The sequence below is a fragment of the Schistocerca cancellata genome, chromosome 4 (genome assembly GCF_023864275.1).
Source record: "Schistocerca cancellata isolate TAMUIC-IGC-003103 chromosome 4, iqSchCanc2.1, whole genome shotgun sequence".
In the NCBI taxonomy this organism is placed as follows: domain Eukaryota; kingdom Metazoa; phylum Arthropoda; class Insecta; order Orthoptera; family Acrididae; genus Schistocerca; species Schistocerca cancellata.
The window spans coordinates 640,374,272-640,396,310 of NC_064629.1; the positions used below are offsets into that span (position 1 = coordinate 640,374,272).

At 37.3% G+C, this 22,039-nt stretch overlaps 1 protein-coding gene across 1 annotated transcript in view; it reads left to right on the forward strand.

The window, feature by feature from the left end:
- The window catches only part of LOC126183570 (PP2C-like domain-containing protein CG9801), a 46,785-nt gene extending 28,893 nt beyond the window's left edge, over positions 1–17,892 (forward strand). The window contains exons 5-6 of the mRNA XM_049925661.1: positions 5,547–5,748; positions 13,300–17,892. Coding sequence (XP_049781618.1) covers positions 5,547–5,748; positions 13,300–14,060 — 963 coding nt within the window. The 3' untranslated portion in view covers positions 14,061–17,892. The remainder of the gene's footprint in view (positions 1–5,546; positions 5,749–13,299) is intronic.
- Positions 17,893–22,039: the final 4,147 nt, after the last annotated feature.

Genomic DNA, 22,039 nt, shown 5'->3' on the forward strand with positions numbered 1-22,039 from the left:
TAGATGCAACTGCTCTTACACTGGGGCTTATTTGGTAATTAAAAAACTAAAAATCCAAATGTACTGACATTCCATCACCAATTTTTTTTCCTGTCACTTATTATTTCTTTCGCCTTTGCTAATGATTTTTTTCAATTGTGAAAACTTCCTAGTTGCTCCATAGTACAGAGTCCATGTTAAGCTATGGATTGTGCTATAACTAGTTGGGTAAGCCATTTCTAACATTGTCAGAAGGCATGGGCATCCCACCTCGAGCAAGATTGTGCCTGGCAAAGCATTGAAATGTTCAAACCAACCTCTAGGATAAGGACAGCTTTACTTTTCCATGTCAAAATGAAAATTGGAGGTGTAGCAGTTATTGTATAAAAAAAAAGGGCAAGTAAAGAAGCCAAGAGTTTGATTTTTTTACCATATGTGGAAATGACTATTACTTAAGTCACTGCAAGTCTTTTAATATTGTTGGTCAAAGCCTTTTTATGTAGAGACACATGTATTTCATTGTTCATAATGTATTTTTTCCTGTTTTTCATGCCAAAACTAACAACATTTGTGTTATTTTAAATTCGAAAACAGTATTCCAACCTTTCCGTACCCTTTTAATAGTTTAATCAGCTTGAAAAAACAGGCTACTTATAGTCCACTAAACTCAGTTTTGTACATAATTCACTGTTATGATTGTGGCTATTTTATTCCCATGCTTTCAAAAGATGGTGGTCCATTTTAAAGAATTTTATTCTTCTCTGCATTTCTTATCCCTCTTAAGCACACATACACACATACAATAATCTGAAGGTTATTATATCCAGATGTATCTAAAACTTTCAACAACAACAGAAGGCAGTTAACTCAACATGTATTTGAACTTCCCAGACATACTGTCCAACCATTGCAAGTCAAAGACCTGAAGAAAAATTATTCAGAATCTCCAGTTCCAGAAAATCCACACCATTAACCATTACTAAAAAGGAAACATAAAATGGAATGTGGGTCTGTTAAAAAGGAAGGCATGGGTTTCAAGTAAAAAATAATAGGAAAATAATAGAATACATTTAATTAAACAGGACTGTTGATAAATGTGTTAAGAGGATGTGACAAAATGCAATGAAAATTTGGTAACAAATAAACATTAAAGCTACAAATAAAGTATATGTTGGAACTTGTTTTAGGTAGACACCATAATTCATCATTTAAGGTGACATTTTATGCTTCCGCCTTATGCCACACAAAAAATTACCAATGTATAAGCAGACACATGGCCCAACTCAGTATATATCAACAGTTAATTTAACAGCAAAACACTATACCTCAAGACTGCTTCAGCACTTATGTACTGTCACCAGCCAGAAGAGCCCAACTGGACATTCTACTAGTTAAGTTAGCCATCGTTCACTGGATTCAGGATTAGACCAGTGTTCAAACATTGGTTAGTGCAATTGAATGTTGTACTGTAATTAACACATGTGATCTTCACACTCAGTGTCAGCCTTTGTACCATAGTTTGCCTAAACCTATTTGGCCCTGTGATGAGGCTTTATAGTTCTTACATGCATGTAAGACATCACAATAACAGCAATTATTTTCAGTGGTAGAGGGCTCTCTTCCTGCCACATTTACATTTGATGCCAAGTGTATTTGATGAACACAACTTAAAAAGGACTGTGTGTTCATGGAACATATTTGAACTATCTTCATTTTACAGATGAAATTGTACTGTTTGTCCTTGGTGCAGATGGCCTTGAATAAAGAAACGGAAGAAGTCTGAGAGCAAGTAGGAAAGCAAGTCTGAAAATCGGTTAAAATAAAATGAAAGGAAAGTGTAATCACAAATTAAAAATGAAGTCATAGAATTAGATGATAAGTTTGGGTATTTAGGGTAGATGAAAATGACTGGGAGTACAGCAGAGGCAGTTAGCAGAAGAGGAGGAATTGACTGAACTGCTTTTGGTAACCTAAACAGTGTTTTGAAAACTAAGCTTCTTAGAGTCTAAAAAGGAAAGTTTCCAACTGAACTGTATTACCGGTTTTGATTTATGGCAGTGAGACATGAACATAAAAACCTGAGGATGAAATATTGGGATTTTTAGTGGAGTAGGAGATGTAATTATGAAACAGTGGAAAACCCAGGTTGGAATATAAACCATATATAGAAAAGGATAGATTGCTAGAACAGTGAAGTTGATTGCTGGATACAAAGAAATAAGAATAAACTGAGGCAATCGCCTAATGGAATTATATTTCTTTTTCTTCCAGTGCTTCGCAAGCTGCCTTAGGAATGGCGTCTCAGAATTTTATTCAACAGCAGCAAGTTTTTTCTGATAGCTGTAGCTGGTATAAAAACCAACTAGGATTATGCTCAAGACTTTGTATATTATATTGAATATTAGTGGCTTTTTGTGATTCAGTGCCCAGCTCAATCTCCGTGTCTTGTGTAAATGCGAATAAAAGGTTAGACATTACAAAAAATGGTCTGATATGCACTCTGCCACTCTCATAGTCCTCACACCTTGCAGGCTGCCACTCATAGTCCTCACACCTTGCAGTACTATTTTTCTTCTTTCGTTTATTGTGATGCAGTGTCTAATGGAGTTAAGGTTAATACTTGGTTTTGTCCCTGTATATCTATGGATATACTTACGTTTAAACCAGCTGTTTAGAATTCTTAATTAAGTTTGCAGACAGAATTCTTTCAACATTTCACTATTATTATTTATTGTGTTTTCGCCATATTTCCCCACTATATCACAACTGACTTTCCACACTTTTCTTGCATTTAAGTCTCCTAGTAAAACTATTTCTTTGTGATTCCCTATATTTTCTAGAGGTTTTGTCAGTTGGGTATAAAATAAGTCTCTTTTTTTTTTACATCAGTGTCCTCATTTGGTGAACAGGCAACAATAATTGTCATAGAATGACCCTTTAGCTTCAGCTGTATATGCAGAATTCTGTTACTGTAGTCCAGTCCACGAACAATGGCAGTTCGTACAGGTCGAGACAAGGACGGGGACTGCATTGTTTCTGGTCCGAAGTGACAATTGAGGTACACGCATACATGTGCTTTGCACTTGATGAAAGCGTGTATCCCACAAATCGCCTTTCACTTGCTTGTGTAGAATTTGTTGCTCATCACCACCAACAGCCATGACAATCCAAGAGGAATAAAAATTCACTGAATAACTCACTATGATTGCGTATAATGCAATTGCAGCAGAGTGCTCAGAACACTACTAAGCACTCATTGGCTGCCGGAGAAAGCTTGATGTAGCTGTGAAGGACAAGCCTAAACTCGACCACCATCATTCGTGACTCCAATTATAATACTATAATATATTCCCAGCTGGTTCCCCCCACCCCAATGGCAACTCCAATTTGCGTTCATTGTTCTTTGGTATACTTCTATAAATGTAATGTAATTATCTTTGTTACATCCCATACTTTTTCCCTTTGATTTCAGTTAGATCCACTGTATCAATGTCAAAGTGCTTTATTTCTTTAAAGACGTTGTTTGTTGTGGCAATTCCATGTTGCAAATCTACCACCACCACCACCACCTATAAGCACAGTATCATTTAATAGCTCCATTCGTGGTGGCGTCCATATTCCTGTATTCTGATCTTTTCTGTACACTCATTATTTTAGGTATAGTTGATGGCTTATATTAAGCTTATTTTATACTAGGGAACAATGTTCTATAAGGTAGAACTCTGTTTGTAATATCAATACATATTTTGATTCCCACACTAAGGATGCCGATCCATTGTTCCGTATTCCAGGTGGTCTTTTCAATTATCTGTTGTTCTTTAAGCCTTCCAGCAATTGCATGCTAGTGAAAAGTCTCTGACTGTCTGATTGAATTTTGAAGAAATGTTGAGATTTATTGATCTCATTGTTGGTGACACACTAACCTGGTTGCCATAATTCCTGGGTGGGAGGTTTAAATTTGTTGCAGAGTAATTGTCTCGTCCATCTTTAGTTTTGTAAATGCTTCCAAAATATTCTTGACTCACTGCTACCCTTACTTTCATCCAGTATTTGAAGAAAGGCTTCATAACATTTTTGTAAGCTGATTTTTAGTTATGATTGTGCTCATATCATCTACCATGTTTCCTGTGACTGTTGAGGACTCAGCAAAATCCAATGATAATTATAGTTTTTGTTCTGTTTCTCAGAGTGATGGCATTGAAAAGGACTTACTCATTACCTTGTTAAGCTCTGATTCAAATATTAAAAAAAGGTCTAAACCCTCTTTTTACACATGCGATACTACTTCAAAGCTGTGGTCTGGGGCATACTCAGTGTGTTGTAAATACAATTAAAATGAAATTGATATTTAAATGTCTGACACCATTGATACCACACCATCTGTAGGGCACAATTTTGTGACTGTTGCTTGCAGAAAGTCTGCAAGCATTTCTATAACTAATGTCTACTCTGTAGTCATTTATAGTGCACTGTACTAGAATGTGACGTGCAGTTGTCTTAACATATTGGTGTATCTTAAAACAGAGTTATTGCCATACCAACATCAGTTATTGAAAATCTCTCCACGTAATATGGTTTCTATTTGGACTCCACATTGCATAATTGACTAGTGTTCAACATGTCAAATGGGGCGATTGTATCCTAATATTTTATTCTGTAAGAAATTGAATCATAATTGCCATTGTGACCTTCCTGCCCAATTCCATGTTATTGGATGAAATGTTTTACTCCATTAGAATTGCATGTGATTGTTTTGGCAGTTGATATGAGATGTTCTTTTCAGAGTGTAAGAAAGATGGAAGGACACTGTAAACTGCAGAATATGTAAAACTATGTGGCACATTGGTTAGATGATGATTTACGCATTTAAAAATCTAACTTCAGCTTTTTTTCCACCCCTTCTGATTAGGATTTTTATGGCTTCTCTAAATTCAGCTCGTCGAATGTCAGAATACATGAATGAACAGGTTATGGCCAATTCAATCTCCCTTCTTAGCTCAGTGTATTTATTACTCTGTTTGTAATTATTCCACTTTTATGAGATGTTGAACCCAAGTATAAGAAAAAAAGGAATTTGTTATGGTGAATACTGGAGTGGTTCCCTCGAAAATGACACGACCAATTTCCTTCTGCATCTTTGTGCAATTAAAGTGTGTCCTCCATCGGTAATGAACTAATGAGTGATTCGATGTTAGGACTTGCTCTTCCTTTTCTGGGATGCTCTGACACAATAGGATGTTGCTGTAGTAACAGGCTGTAATAGACTTTCCAAGAAGTCACTTTTCTAACTCTAATGGGGGACATAACAGTTTCTCTTTGAGGTTTCCTCCAGCTTTCACGTTTGCAGCAGTATATATCCACTATCCTTCTGTACATTCCTTCCAGTCATCTATCATAACTGGGTTGTTCCAAGGGGCTCAAAATCCACAACCGCTCTTTTATTGCAAGCTGAATGAGAAGTGATTTAGGCAAGTACATCATATTTCTTATTTGTGAATGATTTATACTGACTAAAATTCTCTTTTAATCAGCTAAAATCTTGACAGTGATTTCTTTGCATATTTCAGGAGGTATTTGTTGCCTTGTTGAGGTCCTTCCATGCTGCACATAGCCTTATTTTGCAAGAGGATGGCATGCTGACTACCTTGACAGCAGCAGTTGTATTACCCTTGACTGCAGTAGACAAATATGTTGTTTGTGTGTGTAATGTAGGTGATAGTCTTGCGTACGTCTACAGCAAGAAATATGGTGTACGAGAAATAACAAAAGGTAAGGGTGTATTAGTTTAATATGTCTTTCAGAATACCTTGTGAAGCTATTGTAAATTATGTGAAATGCTTTGTTCCTTTGACAAAAGTAAGCTGTTATTGGCTATAAGTGATGCACAAAATGGAGCAGTTGTCATCCTAGATACTTTCATGTTTAAAGCTTTCTCACCAGTCATTTCTTCTCGTTCAAGAATATAGTAACTGATTTGCTTCTTGTCTCCAGCTCCATCTTGGATGATATTTCCGTTGCTCTGTTTTTAGATAATTTTTTGTCTTTTTATGTTATTCATTCACTTCCTGTATGCTATACAGGTGGAAAGTCAACCCTGTCACCACAGCCAAGATTTTGTGTTTCATATGGAATCATTAATAACTGTTTCAACTTGTCAAATGAAAATGTGTATAACAGTGTCAATATGTAACAAATGCAGAAAGTAAGAGGAGGACAATTCACATTTGTCACCATATAGATGTCTGTCTAATTAAGATCTTGTCATTGGTTATGTGTTTTTACCAGGAAATACAGTTTGTTCACACTACCACTGCTACTGCTTCACAATTAATAACTTGCATTTTTTACCGCAGTTCAAAGCCGCCATTATACTGAATGACTCCAACCTGCTAAGAACTGATGACCTTGCAGTTTAGTCCCTTCACTCTCCAAATTAACCAACCAATCAACAGCTGCTGTGTATAGCTGACAAGTGAAATTATGTGGGTGGTGTTGGCCGTCAGTCAAGTTCAACCCAAACAAATCTGCACTTTATTTAACTAGCAGTCTGCCCCAGCTTTGCATGGGTAGCAGTAAGACTGGAGACGTATCTGGTGTAGTGGTAATCAATTATGTTGCGAGTCAGTCTATCTATTTGTGAAAACTGTATCCTATGCCGACAAAAAAATACAGTGAATGACTTTAATTTATATATGTGTAAATATAAAATACTCGCCATTAGTTGAGGTTCAAGCAGTTGACAGTCAAATAAAAGAAGACTGAAAATATTGCTGAGTATTTGGACAACATCGTCCTCCAGATATTGAAGAGGAGGAATGAGTTTCGGAGGGGAAGGGAGTGGGTAGGAGTATAAAGAACAGAGAAAGAGGGAGTCCATAGAGAGAGGAGGGAGTGTGTTGATTAATAGAGTGAAGACTGCGGTATGGGAACATGGGGGGTGGTGGTGGAGGTGGGTGTCGACCAGGAGCTAACACAGAGCAGCCACTGAAGCTGTGCTCAGCTGCATGCTCTGTGACAGAGTGCCAACTGTCCCCATGGCCAAATTGTAATAAATTGATTCAGATTGGTTGGTGGTCATGCCCACAGAAAGGTCTTGGAGCAGCTGCAGCAGAGTTATGAGACATGACCTGTTTTCACAGGTGCCCTGAAATTATCATTCTTGCCATCTCTCTGAAAGTGGTATTCTGTTGCGCACCCAATTTGCAAATATAATGTGGATCATCGTAATGCCACAATATCTACACTATGAGGGACATGTCATAAATAACGCACACTCATTCTTTTTTACTTACATGTTCATTTGTATTTATTTATTCAATATCTCTTTACAGTCCTTCAATATAGTCTCCCTGCTTATCCATGATTGAATCCCAATTTCTTGGAAGCTCTATTATTCCATCCTGGACACCACTGCTGTTTGTGTGTTGAATGGCTTGGGTAATGGTGGTTGAAAGCTCTTCCAAAGGATGATGATGATGATGATGATGATGATGATGATGATGATGATGACCACGACCACACACAGGTGTTTTCAACTTTGGGAACAAATCAAAGTTTGGCAGACTCATGTCTGGGCTGTAGGGAGGTGCGGCAACACTTCCAATCTGCATTTGCGCAGTTTTTGGGCTAATACATTGCCAATATATGGGCAAGCATCATCTTGGGGAATGTGTTTTCCAGCCTCAAGCAACAGATGTTGGGTTTTGTGCATTTTTCTGCACATGTTTTGCATGAAGTTACTGCTGACACACTTGTTCCACATGGGACTCTGTCATGATACCGAGCGAGGTGGTGCAGTGGCTAGCACACTGGACTCCCATTTGGGAGGACGATGGTTCAATCCCTCATCCGGTCATCCTGGTTTAGGTTTTCCATGATTTCCCTAAATTGCTCCAAGCAAATGCCATGATGGTTCCTTTGAAAGGGCACGGCCAACTTCCTTTCCCGTCCTTCCCTAATCCGATCAGACTGATGACCTCGCTGTCTGGTCTTCTCCCCCAAAACAACCCAACCCAACTTTGTCATGATGATTCTTTGGTGATCATAAGCGAAAATCATCCTTTGATGCAGCACACCATTTTTTTTTTTTTACATGGAGAATCTGAGACACTCCACTCACTGGACTGGTGTTTAACGTCTGTAAGCCATGTTTCATGAGTAACGACAATTCGACTCGAGAATCCTTGACATTCAGTGAAATCATTGTTTGAGCAACATTGCAATGTCCAGGCATTTCTGCTTCTCTTCAACAGTTAAACAGTGTAGGACTCATCTCACAGAAATTTTCCTCTTCTTCAAATCATTTGTTAGAATACAGAATGCTGATGTTGTGAGGAACTCTCTCAAGCCATGGAAATTCCCCTCAAGTCGCACTGCGATCTTCTTCAAGAGCGTCTGCCACAAGTTTCACACTTCATTCATCTGTTTGTTTTTGGCTTTACAGGTGTTGGATTATCCTGTCTATGCTTATACAGCCACCACAAAAATAATTAACCCAGCGTAAAACTGTACTACAGTCCACTACAAACTCACTACAAACTTCACTTAGCACACTGTGGATCTCATTTAGGTTTTTGCAATGTAAAGTTTCATTCTTGATCAACAACAGTCACAGTATCTGGGACCCCTGCAGGGTCCATTTCTGCCTCTCACCAATTTTATGTTAGAGTATGCAGAGGGGGGGGGGGGGGAGGGGGGGAACCACATGCTTCTTCCTAAAACTCCCAACTACATCTGACATAATTTTCATTGTTGCTGCATCAATCCATGGTAATATCAACCTGTGCATCATTTATGGAATATCCCCGTACATACATACTCTGCAAAAAGTGCGTGGTGGAGGGTACCCTACGCCACTACTAGTCATTTCTTTTCCTGTTCCACTCACTGATAGACAGAGGGAAAAACAACCATCTATATGTCTCCATATGAGCCCTAATTTCTTGTATCTTATCTTCATGGCCCTTACATGAAATTTATGTTGGTGGCAGCAGGATCTTTCTGCAGACAGCGTCAAATGCCAGTTCTCTAAATTTTCTCAGTAGTGTTCCTCAAAAAGAATGTTGCTTTCCCTCCAGGGATTCCCATTTGAATTCCTGAAGCACTTGAATGTTGTTTGATCCTACTGGTAACATATCTGGCAGCCCACCTCTAAATTGTTTCAATATATTGTGTTAATCCAACCAATTGGGGATCCCAAACACTCAAGCAGTACTCAAGAATAAGTCACACTAGCATCCTGTATGTGATCTCCTTTACAGGTGAAATACACTTTCCCAAAATTATCCCAATAAACTGAAGTTGACAATTCGCCTTCCCTACCACAATCCTGACACGCTCATTCCATTTCATATCACTTTGCAACATAATCCCCAGATATTTAAATGATGTGACTGTGTCTAGCAGGACACCATTGACATAGTATTCAAACACTACAAGTTTGTTTTTTGTAGTCATCTGCATTAACTTACATTTCTCTGCATTTAGAGCTAGCTGCGATTCATCATACTAACTAGAAATTTTGTCCAAGTCATCTTGCATCCTCCTATAGTCACTCAACTTTGACACCTTCCTGTACAGCACAGCAACATCAGAAAATGGCCAGAGATTACTGCCCACCCTGTCTGCCAGATCATTCGTGTATGTAGTGTATAATGATGGATGTATGACACGTTCCTAGTGCACTCCTGACGATACTGTTATGTCTGATGAACACTCACCATTGAGGACAACATATTGGGTTCTATCAGTTCGGAAGTCTTTGAGCCACTCAAATATCTGTGAACTGATTCTGTATGCTCATATCTTCCTTAAGCTTTTTGGAGATATATATGGAATCTGCCTGGTCTATCATTTGAGAAAGGGGGCAAGCTGTGTTTGATGATCAGTGCTTTCTAAAACCATGCTGTTTCATGGACATGAGCTTTTCAGTCTCTAGGTAGTGTATTATATTCAAACTCAGAACATCTTCTAGAACTCCGCAGTGAGAAAAACTTCTAACCACTTACCACACGGATTATATCCTTGTGCAAGACCTGTCATGAGCACCCACCAAGCTCCTCCTATTCCAGTTCTATCACAGTTTTGCATAGCATTTTATGTGGGTTTGAACACCAGTTGAATGGGCACCAGCAAACTGCAGCCAAAGCAGACTGACCAACCAATGCCTGAACTGGCTGCTGGACACACATTCAGCTTCAATAAATATTCTATGGCCTGTGGCAACACAACACAATACTCACCCATCCCAACGTCACCAGTACTGGCATCTTTAAATTAAGGCCATGGTTATAACTGTATTCTCAGAATTATTAAATTAAGATGTAATATGCTTCTTGATATAATAACTTTTTGTTGTTCATAACATTACTTATATTTAAAATAGAACAGTTACATATCTACATGTATGCTGAACCTTTTGTGAGGTCATTTCTTTGAAATATAGTGTTTTAATTCCTCTTGTTATGCATGGTTCTTGTGGTGGCACAATGTATGGTTTTCAGTGGGAAATATTTGTACAAGTTAGAGAAGATATACCCAGAAATTCATTGAAGTTAGAACCACCATCTAATGTGTCACAAACATGAACTCAAACTTACATTGTGCAAGTTCTTTCTAAAGTTGTCTGCTGTGAAATCACTACTTGCTCTATTTGTCTACCTGGCCAATAACAGGAGTGGTCCTATTTTTTATTGTACCTAATTCACCTTGTTGATATGACCGCCCATTTACAACTGATGAATATTAACTGGATTTATATTCCAGTTAAAAGTGTTGAGTAATATTTCTGTACCACCCCTTTTACTTGTTTTACAAATTCCTTCAAAAAATTAACACTAAAATCGTCATTATTATTTTCCTTTTCTTATCTGACAGAACATAGTAGGATCTGAAATCTTTTTAGAAATGTCTGAAAATGTACTATTATGCAGGGGTTATTTTTACAAAAAACTGTGATTTTGAAAGGCTTCTCTGTCAGATTAAGTAATGTGATTAAGCATTTTGGCAGACAATTTCTCACACATGAGAATCATCAACTGTCAGATATTTAAGTTCTGCAGCCACTATACATGATAGCTAAGATGGTCACATAACATTGCAGTTTTTTTGACTGCAGATAGTGTTGTTATAAACAATAACAAAAGGTGTCAACATTTTTCTCTTGCCTAAGAAGTGCATGCATTTGATCCCTGTTAACATCTCTCCCTATCTTATGATAAATGTTTATATTATCTAATTTTTTGGCATATCTACATATGTCCCTGCTTACAGTCAGTTTGTGTTCATTGTTGTATTTATAATGCTATATTGCTTGTGTGTGTGTGTGTGTGTGTGTGTGTGTGTGTGTGTGTGTGTGTGTGTGTGTGTGTGTGTACTTTAATATTTATTCATGTACACACTTCCTGCCTTCATTGTTGTGCTTGCACCCAAAGACTTCGAAGATTTCACACTCATCGTGTGAAGAGGAAAGTTATCTAATTTACTAAAAAGCTTTGTTTCATAATGACAAAAATGACTAAGTGCCCATATTAGGAGCAAAATATGTGCATTGGAAATAGTATCAGAAACTTGTAGGCTCCAATCTGCCACTTGGATACTGTTTGGCTTGGTCTCTCCCTATGTAGTTTAGTGAGTACCGGAATGGGCCTCATAAAAACCTTTCTTGTTGCCTTCCTGGTGATCAGACTAGTCGGAAGAAGAAGTCGTCAGTATTTACTAACCTACTTCCATCAGAGCAGCCATAAGTCGCAATCAGTATGTTTTATTTCTACTGGTTTTGTTCTGTAATTTTACAAGAGCATCATCAGATACTGGTGAGTTGAATACAATAAATTATGTCAATTAAGACATTAAAGAACATATTTCATTTACAAGATGGTAACTTACGTTTAAAATACAGTAGTTAGCTGATAAAATTATAGGGTGAAACTAGGAAAAATAAAACGAGCTGATTGCAACTTGTGGCTGTCCTGAGAAACGTAACTTCAACAGTCACGGTTTCCACTACGGGCAGTGCCTACTATCACAAAATTTACTAATCTCATTGTAAATTGGGCATTATGTGATATTAAAAAACAAAAAAACTGAAATGGGGCAGTGGGGTATGAAGGAAAAAATTGAACTAAGTTGAATGCCTCAGCTGAGAGATCACATAACATAAAACTGTTCTCAACATGAAAATTTGTTTGAATGTCGTAGTGCCTTACTAGATATGGTCCTATTGGAGGTGGTATACCCTCTTGGCTTTCTCCAACATTTGAGCCAGCTTACATTCCGCCCCCGGTAGCTGAGTGGTCAGCGCGACAGACTGTCAATCCTAAGGGCCCGGGTTTGATTCCCGGCTGGGTCGGAGATTTTCTCCACTCAGGGACTGGGTGTTGTGTTGTTCTAATCATCATTATTTCATCCCCATCGACGCGCAAGTTGCCAAAGTGGCGTCTAATCGAAAGGCTTGCACCAGGCGAGCGGTCTACCCGACGGGAGGCCCTCGTCACATGCCATTATTATTATTATTATTATTATTATTATTATTATTATTATTATTACTACTACTGAACCTACTATAGTGGCCGGTCGGTGTGGCTGAGCGGTTATAGGCGCTTCAGTCTGGAACCGCGCGTCTGCTACGGTCGCAGGTTCGAATCCTGCTTCGGGCATGGATGTGTGTGATGTTCTTAGGTTAGTTAGGTTTAAGGAGTTCTAAGTTCTAGGGGACTGATGACCTCAGATGTTAAGTCCCATAGTGCTCAGAGCCATTTGAACCATTTGAACCTACTATAGTAGGACCTAGTGTTTAATGCGCACTTTAATTCATGGTTCAGCTAATTGTTTCTTTCACTGCTAGCAGTGAATAATGTCAAGTGATAGAAAAGCTTCTAGGACTGATAGTGAATAGAAAATCTAACCTTAGGTTTTCTGTTCTGGTCCTTCCCCATTGGGCCAACAAGCCACATGGTAATCACATATGAGATTTGACAGTGACAAGAGAGTCCTTCATATTTTAGTATGTATTTTTGTGGACTGTGCTAAAATTACTGGCATTCACAAAGGATATGTGATAAAATTGAAGCAGGGTATTATTAGTGAAAGTATGTGAGGGGGAGGGGGGGGGGCTATCAATAGTTCATCTTATATTGGCACAGCTCTCTTTTTTTTTTTTTTTTTTTTTTTTTTTTTTTTTTTTTTTTTTTTTTAACACCACACCAGGATTGAAATATACAAAAGTAGGACTTGCAGTGCATAATAATGGAATCAAATTCACTAAAATCCTGTATTCTTTCTTGTGTAATGTGTATCTCCTTTAACATTATTTTGTTTCAGGATCTCACGATATCCATTGCATGCGAGACATGAGGGATGCACTTGGAGCTTTAGGCCCTGTGGATGGTCAGAATCCAGAATTAAATAACCTGACCTGTTCCATGACTGAAGTGGAGCCTGGTGATATTGTGTTTCTTACATCTGATGGGGTTTCTGACAATTTTGATCCTGTTGTAGGCAAGTTTGCAGTACTTCCACCTGCACAACCAAGCTCATCAGCAGAAAACACGAAGACAGCAGGGAACACTATGAATATCACGGGAAGTACTATGAAAGTGCAATCAACCAATACATCCTCTAGAGCAAATGCAAACAGTGACATTTTACCTAGTTCACTACCCACAGTACAGGCATATCAGAGACATGAACTGTCATTGTTAAGAATGGAGGACTTGTTAAAGAATGGAGTATCTGGTAATGGACCACCCTGTGATGATGCCAAGACTCTTTGTGAACTACTCTTAGATTTTGCAACAAGGCTTACAGCAGCAAAACGTCACATTTTAGAAGATCCAGATCTCTATTATACAGTTTCTGAAAATTCTGATCAACTAAAGGAACTCAGTAAATCCGAGCAACGCACAAGACGAAAGAAGGTATGTGAAAAATTGGCAATGGTACCAGGAAAACTTGATCATGCAACTGTTGTAGCCTACAAAGTTGGAGTTCACCACAAGGAAGAAGCAACAGCAACTAAAATATCTGCCAACAAGGAAATTGCTGAAAAAACAGATGAGAACTATTTAGAAACTATTTTGTAGATATGACATTACTCATGGGCAGTGTTGCTTTAATAATGGGAGTACATTAAATTTTAAATTTTGGTAATTAATTCTCATTTGGTTTTGTGCTGTAAAATGCAAGATAATTTTGATAGCCTTGGTGAGAAATTGAGTTATGAGGCACTTTAAAGGCTAAGCACAAAAATATATGAGAAAAATCTTGCTTATTCTCTCCCGGATATCTTGTGCTGTCCAAGGAAAAGTAGCGCAGATAGACATAAGATGGATTCCCATCTCTTTCTGTGACTCAGCTGTGGTTTTCCAGTAACTGACTTAATCTATTAGACATTCATAGTTGTGCAGCCAGTACTGAAAATAAGATATTTCACAGTAGTTATATAAAAGGTATCATATTTACCAGTGCAGGTTGCACCCACTGAACTGTTAGACATGAAAATAAGATTGCTTGAAGCAAGGTTGGCCTATTAAAACTTCATGCGAAAACAATGCCTCTGATTTTTTTCCTCTTAATGCACATATACATTATTTATTAAATCTGACACTAATGACTCCTGTAGTTTATAATTTAGTTATAATTTTGTAACAGATTTTTTGTTTGAAATTTTGGTTTGCGGATTGATGATCTTTCGTGATTTTAGAATAAGTTTACAACTGTTCCACTCTAAAAAGCAACAACATTCCTCAATGATAAAAAAGGCACTAAAGGAACTGAATCTGCTTTGCATGCTGTTTCTCTGCTGGTGAGTTTTATAAATGAAAGGTTGTTATGTGGCTCTTCAAAAGTGAGACTGACATTCTCAACTTGGTTTGCCAGCCAAGGGAAATATTAAAACCATTTCTATGCATTCCAAATCAGTATCTACATCGAAGACTGAATAAAAAAATCTTTTGTGATTTATCTAAAAATAGTTTCAAGGTAGCACCCTATTCTCGTTGCACCATTAATAAATAGTGTTTGTAATACAGATTTTTGTTTTAGTAGTCACACAAAAATGAACACCATTCAGCTGTAAAACTGTGATAAATTTTTTGCAAAATTATAAAACTTTGGGAACCAAATTGACTAACTTTACTGTATTCAAACATAGGTTTGCCATATGGCCAGTCTATCAGTAACTTAAGTATATAGGAATGGAATAGGAAAATCCTCAAAGTTACTAAAGGTAACTCTAAATAACCAAGTATACCAATACAGCTTATGCCATCCTTACATGTAGATTATGGTACAGATTTCTGAAGATTATGCAGAGTCTGTCTTGTTTGTTGTCTGAATTTGCCCAAATCATGTCATGTTTTACTTTAATTGATACTGAAGATGTTGGTTTTCAGGTTGCATATGTTGATAGGATAGATTCTGAAAGAATAGATCTAGATATTCTTGTGATCAAGTCCCTTGCATCATTTGAAGGTACTACTGATTGGGTATTTCTGTCACTACAGGAATATGTAACACAGAGAAGTAGTGATGAACTACACAGATATATTTTAAAAAGTAAAATGGGCAATACAGAGAAATTTATTGAAATGTATAGTTTTGAAATGTGGAAAGACCTTCACAGGAAAACAAAATATGCATAATTGGGTTAAATGTTATTTCTCCTAACTTAATACCTATAAAAATTCACCAAAATGTTCTCTATCAGAAAGAGCTTGTAGCTTGTATGTATGGTAATATCTGAAACTTGTTTCATCTGCCTTTGCCAGTCTTTAAAAATTTATTGATGGACAGTAAGGTTGCTACTTCAACGCTTGGGTACTCTTACAGGTTTTACCTAATTTTAAAAGTCAGTAATGTTCACAGAAACTGTTTATTTTTAGAAAACATGTTCAGTCGCACTCTTGAGAAATGTGGGCCTATCTGTGTGTGTGTGTGTGTGTGTGTGTGTGTGTGTGTGTGTGTGTGTTGGTTAGTCTGTATTAATTTAAACCTACATAAACCTATAATTTAATTGCTACATAAACGTAACAAATGAAATTTCATCTAACTAGAAGTTTGTGATGCTCAAATGTTGATATTAATTTACTTGATACTTTGATGGCTGATGCTCTAGAGAATTACAAGTACTTGTGTAAATATATTTAAATTAGGAGAAGAAATCATGTAAATCAATCTTGCAGCATACAGACTAGAGTTGACACAAGTTTACGTAACAATAACTGTTACATACTACTGTACTTTTGTAAGATTGTTATTGTGAATGTTTTATGGCTGTGATTGTTGTAAGAAGTTAGTTCTTCGTGTGAATTGTAATGTGTGGGTTGTCATTAATGGTTTTCACTATAAATTTATATAATGTGTACAGTTTCCCGTAAATACATACTGTGACAAAAAAATTGGTAGTTCACAAAAGATATTATTTTTGTTGATATTGTATAATTTGAATAATTGCTTTCTGTGACATGGCTAGATTATTGTAGTTGTTGCAGTTAGATATTTATGGAGTATGGGATATTTAAGTTGTCAGTATATTTGTGACAAACTGAAAATACAAAAAAAGAAAAAGAAAAATGTTGACACGGCATTCCACTGAATAAATGCAGCTATCTGTGAAAATGATTTACTTCAGGATTCAGTGTTATTTAAATATACTAATATCTTAGATATGCATTTTTCTTTAGCAGTTTTGTTTCACTGAATCTAAAACATTTATTATGAAACCAAATGTTAATCGTAGCATTGAACTGTCAATGAGTGAATTGTTTTGTGTTATTTGCAAACCACTGGAAGCTACTTGTTACTAAGTGATAATTTTGTGACGACTATAAAAGAAAAATCTTTGTAGAATATTACACTTGCTGGTCAAGTGTGTATTTGGTTTATCTGCTATTTATGTAGAAAATGATGACACTCAGTTATTCAAAAGTGTAATGTGTGACTGTGATAAAAAGCAATATACATTATATAACATGGAGCACTTTCACAAACTGAAGCAGTCAAACACAAACTTTGTTATAGCATTTTTACTTACAATTGTTTTATGGTCTCTGATTATTTCAATAGAAATTAATAAAGTTTTCCTTGGACTTAATTTTTAAATTACTTGTAGCAATCAGTAAATTTTTACATCCTTTTCTGCTATGTTTCAAAGCAGCACCTGCATATTCCTTATGTGAATTTTACTTACATGAATTATTTCGTGCAGGGATGTTTAAAGTGATGGGGGTAGGTGAGAGCCCTGCGAAATCATCCCTTCTGTTTCTTCAGTATCTCACTATCAAATGTTAAGGCTATGTTTTCAGCTTTACAGAATAGCTTTGTGACATTATTTCATAAGGCTCATATTTAAGTACTTCTACTGTACAGATAATATTATTGGCTTTTCCTTCAGTTTCATTGCAGTTCCTTTTAGATAAAAAGAGCAGTACAGGCAAAAGAACTATTAATGATGAATTATTTTCTGCTAGATAGATTTACATTTGAGCTATTTGTTCACTTCTGAGTTTCAGAAACTAGACATATAAGAGATGGCAATGTATTAAGTGTCCACTTTGCGCATGTCTTGTAGAGATCTGAAGTTTTTCAGATGAAGTTTTTTTGTATGTGCAACTGTTTTTTAGTTGGATGAATGTTTTCTTATGGGGGTCATATCTGACTTCGGTTCTGTGGTTAGTGAGTTACATCTTTACAAAGGCTATTTAAGATTTGTGAGAATTTGCCAAAACATCTGGATTTGTTTTTCATGAAACTCATTATATCACCCTCAAAGCTGCATCAGATAAACCATATACTCAACATTATTTTGATGGCTATGTATTGTTATGCTTAAAATGCATAGTAAACTGAGACTGACAGTGGATTGCATTATGTTGAAAAAAGTATTTAAAATAAAAAATAGTAATGAAGAAAATATTCCAAAACAAATAGATCATTTTGATATTTACCTACCTAAGTACTTTTATGTTTCTAAAATAACACTGCAGGATAAAAGGTCGAAACATGACAAAGAAACTATTGGGGGAGAATGAGACAATTGCTGTAAATGAGTAATTGTTATATATCAGTAGTTGATTTGTAACAGTATGAACCGGTACACCGTACATGTAGCTCTGACAAAAGTGTTAAAATAACATTTTGAGATGTCTAAATTTCAAAAATAAATCCTTGGAAAATTCTTAAATCAAGCAATTATTATATACATAAAGGATTATAAAGTTTTAGGGCTGTGGCAAAATCATTTTCACATTATCACTGTTGTCTGGAATCACCAAGAACTGAACTAAGAGCTTCTACTCAAAACAAGATAAAATCAAAGTCATGTCTGTTGTCTTTACAGTCTTTATTAATAGGTCACTTTTCTGAAGTCCGGAGTTTGTGTGTGACAGTGATCTAATCTGACAGGCGGAAAAAGTTTCTATATTAATTTAAAGAATATTTTTCATTTCGTTCTATTTTATTAAACAATATATTAGAAATTGAAATTGTAATGACATAAATGACTATCTGATTAGTGGTTGGCTAAAGCAAGTTTTGCTGCTTGAATGATCTGGAAGGATCATTCTGATTGGTTATTCAGATCAATAGCCAATAAGAATCGAGCAGTTCCTGCGTGCAGATAGTTAGATAGGCAGGAGTATCGAGAGAGTCACTCGCTAACCTGCTTCCGAGTAACACCATACTAGTTGTCTCTGCGAAAATAGTATGTAAAATGAAGAGCTAGTGAGATCATTTCAGATAGAACGTGTCATGACTAGAGCAGTTTAAGTTACGAACATTTTGAGGAAAGTGTGACGTTTCAGAACTAATTAGTTGAAGTTTTATAAGCGTGTGATCTTTTGGTCGTAGAGAGAATTCCATGTGGCATATTCCGTGTTCTTTATGGAATACATTGGCGAGCACTTCTGACATAGAAGACCACTGAAATGACCAAATGTGCAACTTGCTAATAGTGGTGGGTCAGTGACTGTTAGATCGCAAATTTAATCGGGTTGGAGTTGCAGAAATTCTGACTGCTTTTTCGTTTGAAAATATATTGCAAAGACTGTGAACTTGGAATGTTTGAGCCTTTGCCTTTTTAAATACGGACTTGATAGCCATTTCATGTGCTTTATTAAGAATAAAAAGCATTTTCAATAGAATTTTCTACTGCTTACTGAAATTAAAATGCATCCTCCAAATGCCTGAAGTATTTGAATATCAACTTACAGGAACTGTTTTACAACTTGAGTTACGCACCCTCTGTGTGGTAGGTATTAGGTAGTGGTTTCATCAACACTGCTTTACACTGCCTAGTGTGCATCTACTACTGCAGAGTGAAGGGATGTCAGAAAGAAGGCATATAGAGGTAGGTGAACTGTTTGATGAAAGTTACAGAGAGAGAGAGAGAGAGAGAGAGAGAGAAATGAAGGAACGACAGTCCGACCCCGACCCACTGCACTGGCTAGGAAATTATTATAGCTACCATTCACAAAGGTGTTGCCCAAATCGGCTGATGAGCAGAAAACAACACAGGCAGAAACTGCTGGAGATTTCATTGATGTGTGAGAGTTCTTTTTTTTCTGTAACCATGGATAATATGTGACTGGACTTAATGCTATCAGTTTGATCAGGAGTTGAAGTGATAATCAATGGCTTGACATTGCCCGTTTGTGATGTGGCAGAAAGTGTTAGTGCAGGATCAATATAATATTATTAATAAACTTTTTGACATCAGGAATCCGTACTTGATGAAATAGTCAATGTCAAGTTATATGAGGGGTTAAAAAAAAAAAAGTTGCTATGCATCGCTGTTTTTGATCAGAGTTGTATAATCCTGGAAAGTTGACTCTGCTGCATGATACTGCCCACTTGCATACTGCCACGGATTTCCACACTTGCTTGGCCAAAAGCTGCTCAGTTATTCTCAGATCAATACTGTATTCTGCATACTGCTTTCCATCACTCATATAAAGGAAAGCAGACACACCTCTGGTATCCCGAACCAGTGACTTTGAAAGCCCACTAGAGAGCATGGAACTGGAACCTTGGTTACTAGACGGAACAAGTGCTCATGTAGCCAGTTATACATCATTCTGCTGCCCGATCAGAGCTTGCAGCCAATTTAGAACAGCTGCATGGCAACACCAGACTCAGTGATGTATTTGTCTCACTTGCCGTAATGCACTGTTATTCCTCGGCATATGCTTTGCTGTGTCTTAAGTTCTCTCTCTCTCTCTCTCTCTCTCTCTCTCTCTCTCTCTCCCTCTCTCTCTCTCTCTCTCTCTCTGGCTTACTTGTTGGGCTCGTTTATCTGTAGCGCCATCTCTACTTGTCCATTTCCTCATTGTTTGTCCTTCCGTCCAGAATCTGCGATCTGCCTTTGATGGCCCCAGGCTATTTGGCCCAGCCTCAGCAGGTTCTTTTGGGTGGTTCCTGATCTTCTGTTGAATCCTAGTCACAATACCACCAATTTGCAGACATCCAAAGATGTACTGTCAGTTCCTCAACAGAATCCAAAAGTAGCATTAGCTGATAGTTTCTAGCAACTTTAGAATTTTGCCAAAAGTGTATTATAGACAATGCAGCTTACTTTGAAGATGATTAAGGTATTTTCTGTTGTTTCATGATACTGTTCACAGATTATTTGAGACACAACTTGTATTTTGCTATTCATATTGGAAACTGATTAAGATTTTAGTTTCTTGGCTAATTTTAGTATTACAAAAAACATCTGATGTGTGTATGAGAGGATAATCCCCATTCGTCAAATAGAGGGGGCATGGAACAGTAAACAGGCATGTAAACAAAGAGAGAAAGGGGGGGGGGCAGAAAATCATGTAGGTTTTCAGGGTTTCTAAGATCCGGGAAAAACCCGGAAATTTTTTCATCCGGGATAAACCCAGGAATTTTTTGGAATTCCGGGAATTTTTTGTTTTTTTAGCTTTCATGTAATTTTTTTAATTTTGACTAGTAAGAAACAATACTCTAACAAAGGGTATTATGTACCCCACTTCTGTAGAATAATACTGCAGCAATAAAAATGAACGAGAGAAGAAGAAGAAAAAAAAAAAATTCTTAAGTTGCAAAGGAAATGCGGCATGTACTACAACAAAACACAGTGCTCATACAAGCGTCTGCCAACAGCAAAATGTGTTAAAGGCCTTAGGAAGACTGCAATTCTTCATAATAACTAATTGCCTCCGATGAGCGTGATGTCACAACAGTTTACTTTAGATTCGTTTGAGCAGTTGCGGGCTATCTCATGCGCATGCGCAGTTGAGTCCCGTATGTGCAGTACCTTCTCCTGCTTCTGGCTGCAGAAGTGTGGCTGTTAGCTGTATAAGCTGCAGCAGCAGCAAGAAGCTACCTGGAAAAATTTGCGTGCAAGTTGCCAGATTCACTGGGGGCGAACCGGGGTATCTACCCCGGGCGGCAATTTCAGGGAATTGGGGGGGAAGATTCATATTCTTGAGGAAAAAAACCTTGTTTCACAAAGTGCCCAGTATCCAGCGCACGTTGATCTGTCGATTATTCATATGATTTTGAAACGCATCCCTGTTGGTTTTTGAACATATTCTAAGTTTATTTCTGAATGAATGATAAGTTGAATTTTGAATGCGTGTATAGTGTACGTCATGTATCTGCCAGGGGAATCCCCATCGCATCTTGAAATAATCTTTCCTGCAGACAGAAGGGGACGGGGCTATAAGAGCTGAGCGGAATAAAGCCGACGGGTGAATAGCAAACCTTGTTTGTTTATGTGGTTGACTGGGTTTGCGAATGATCAGCGTTGTAATAATTGCCACCGGAATCCATGGATTCAGAGTACCAGAGTGGAAGTAAACGACTAACAGGATTGATAGGTAAGAAAGATTACGTATTTTCTTCTTGGTGTATCCAAGAACATGAAATTTTGATAGAAAATTTTAGGCCAGACTGCTACACTAGTAAGGACCAGCTCTACTGTCCCCGGTGGCAGTCGCCCGAGTTCTATTCTGGGAGTAATGCAGAGAACGCGTTGTATGAAGTACTAACACCTAACCAGAGAATAAACGCGGGATAACTAAACCGTTGATTGTGG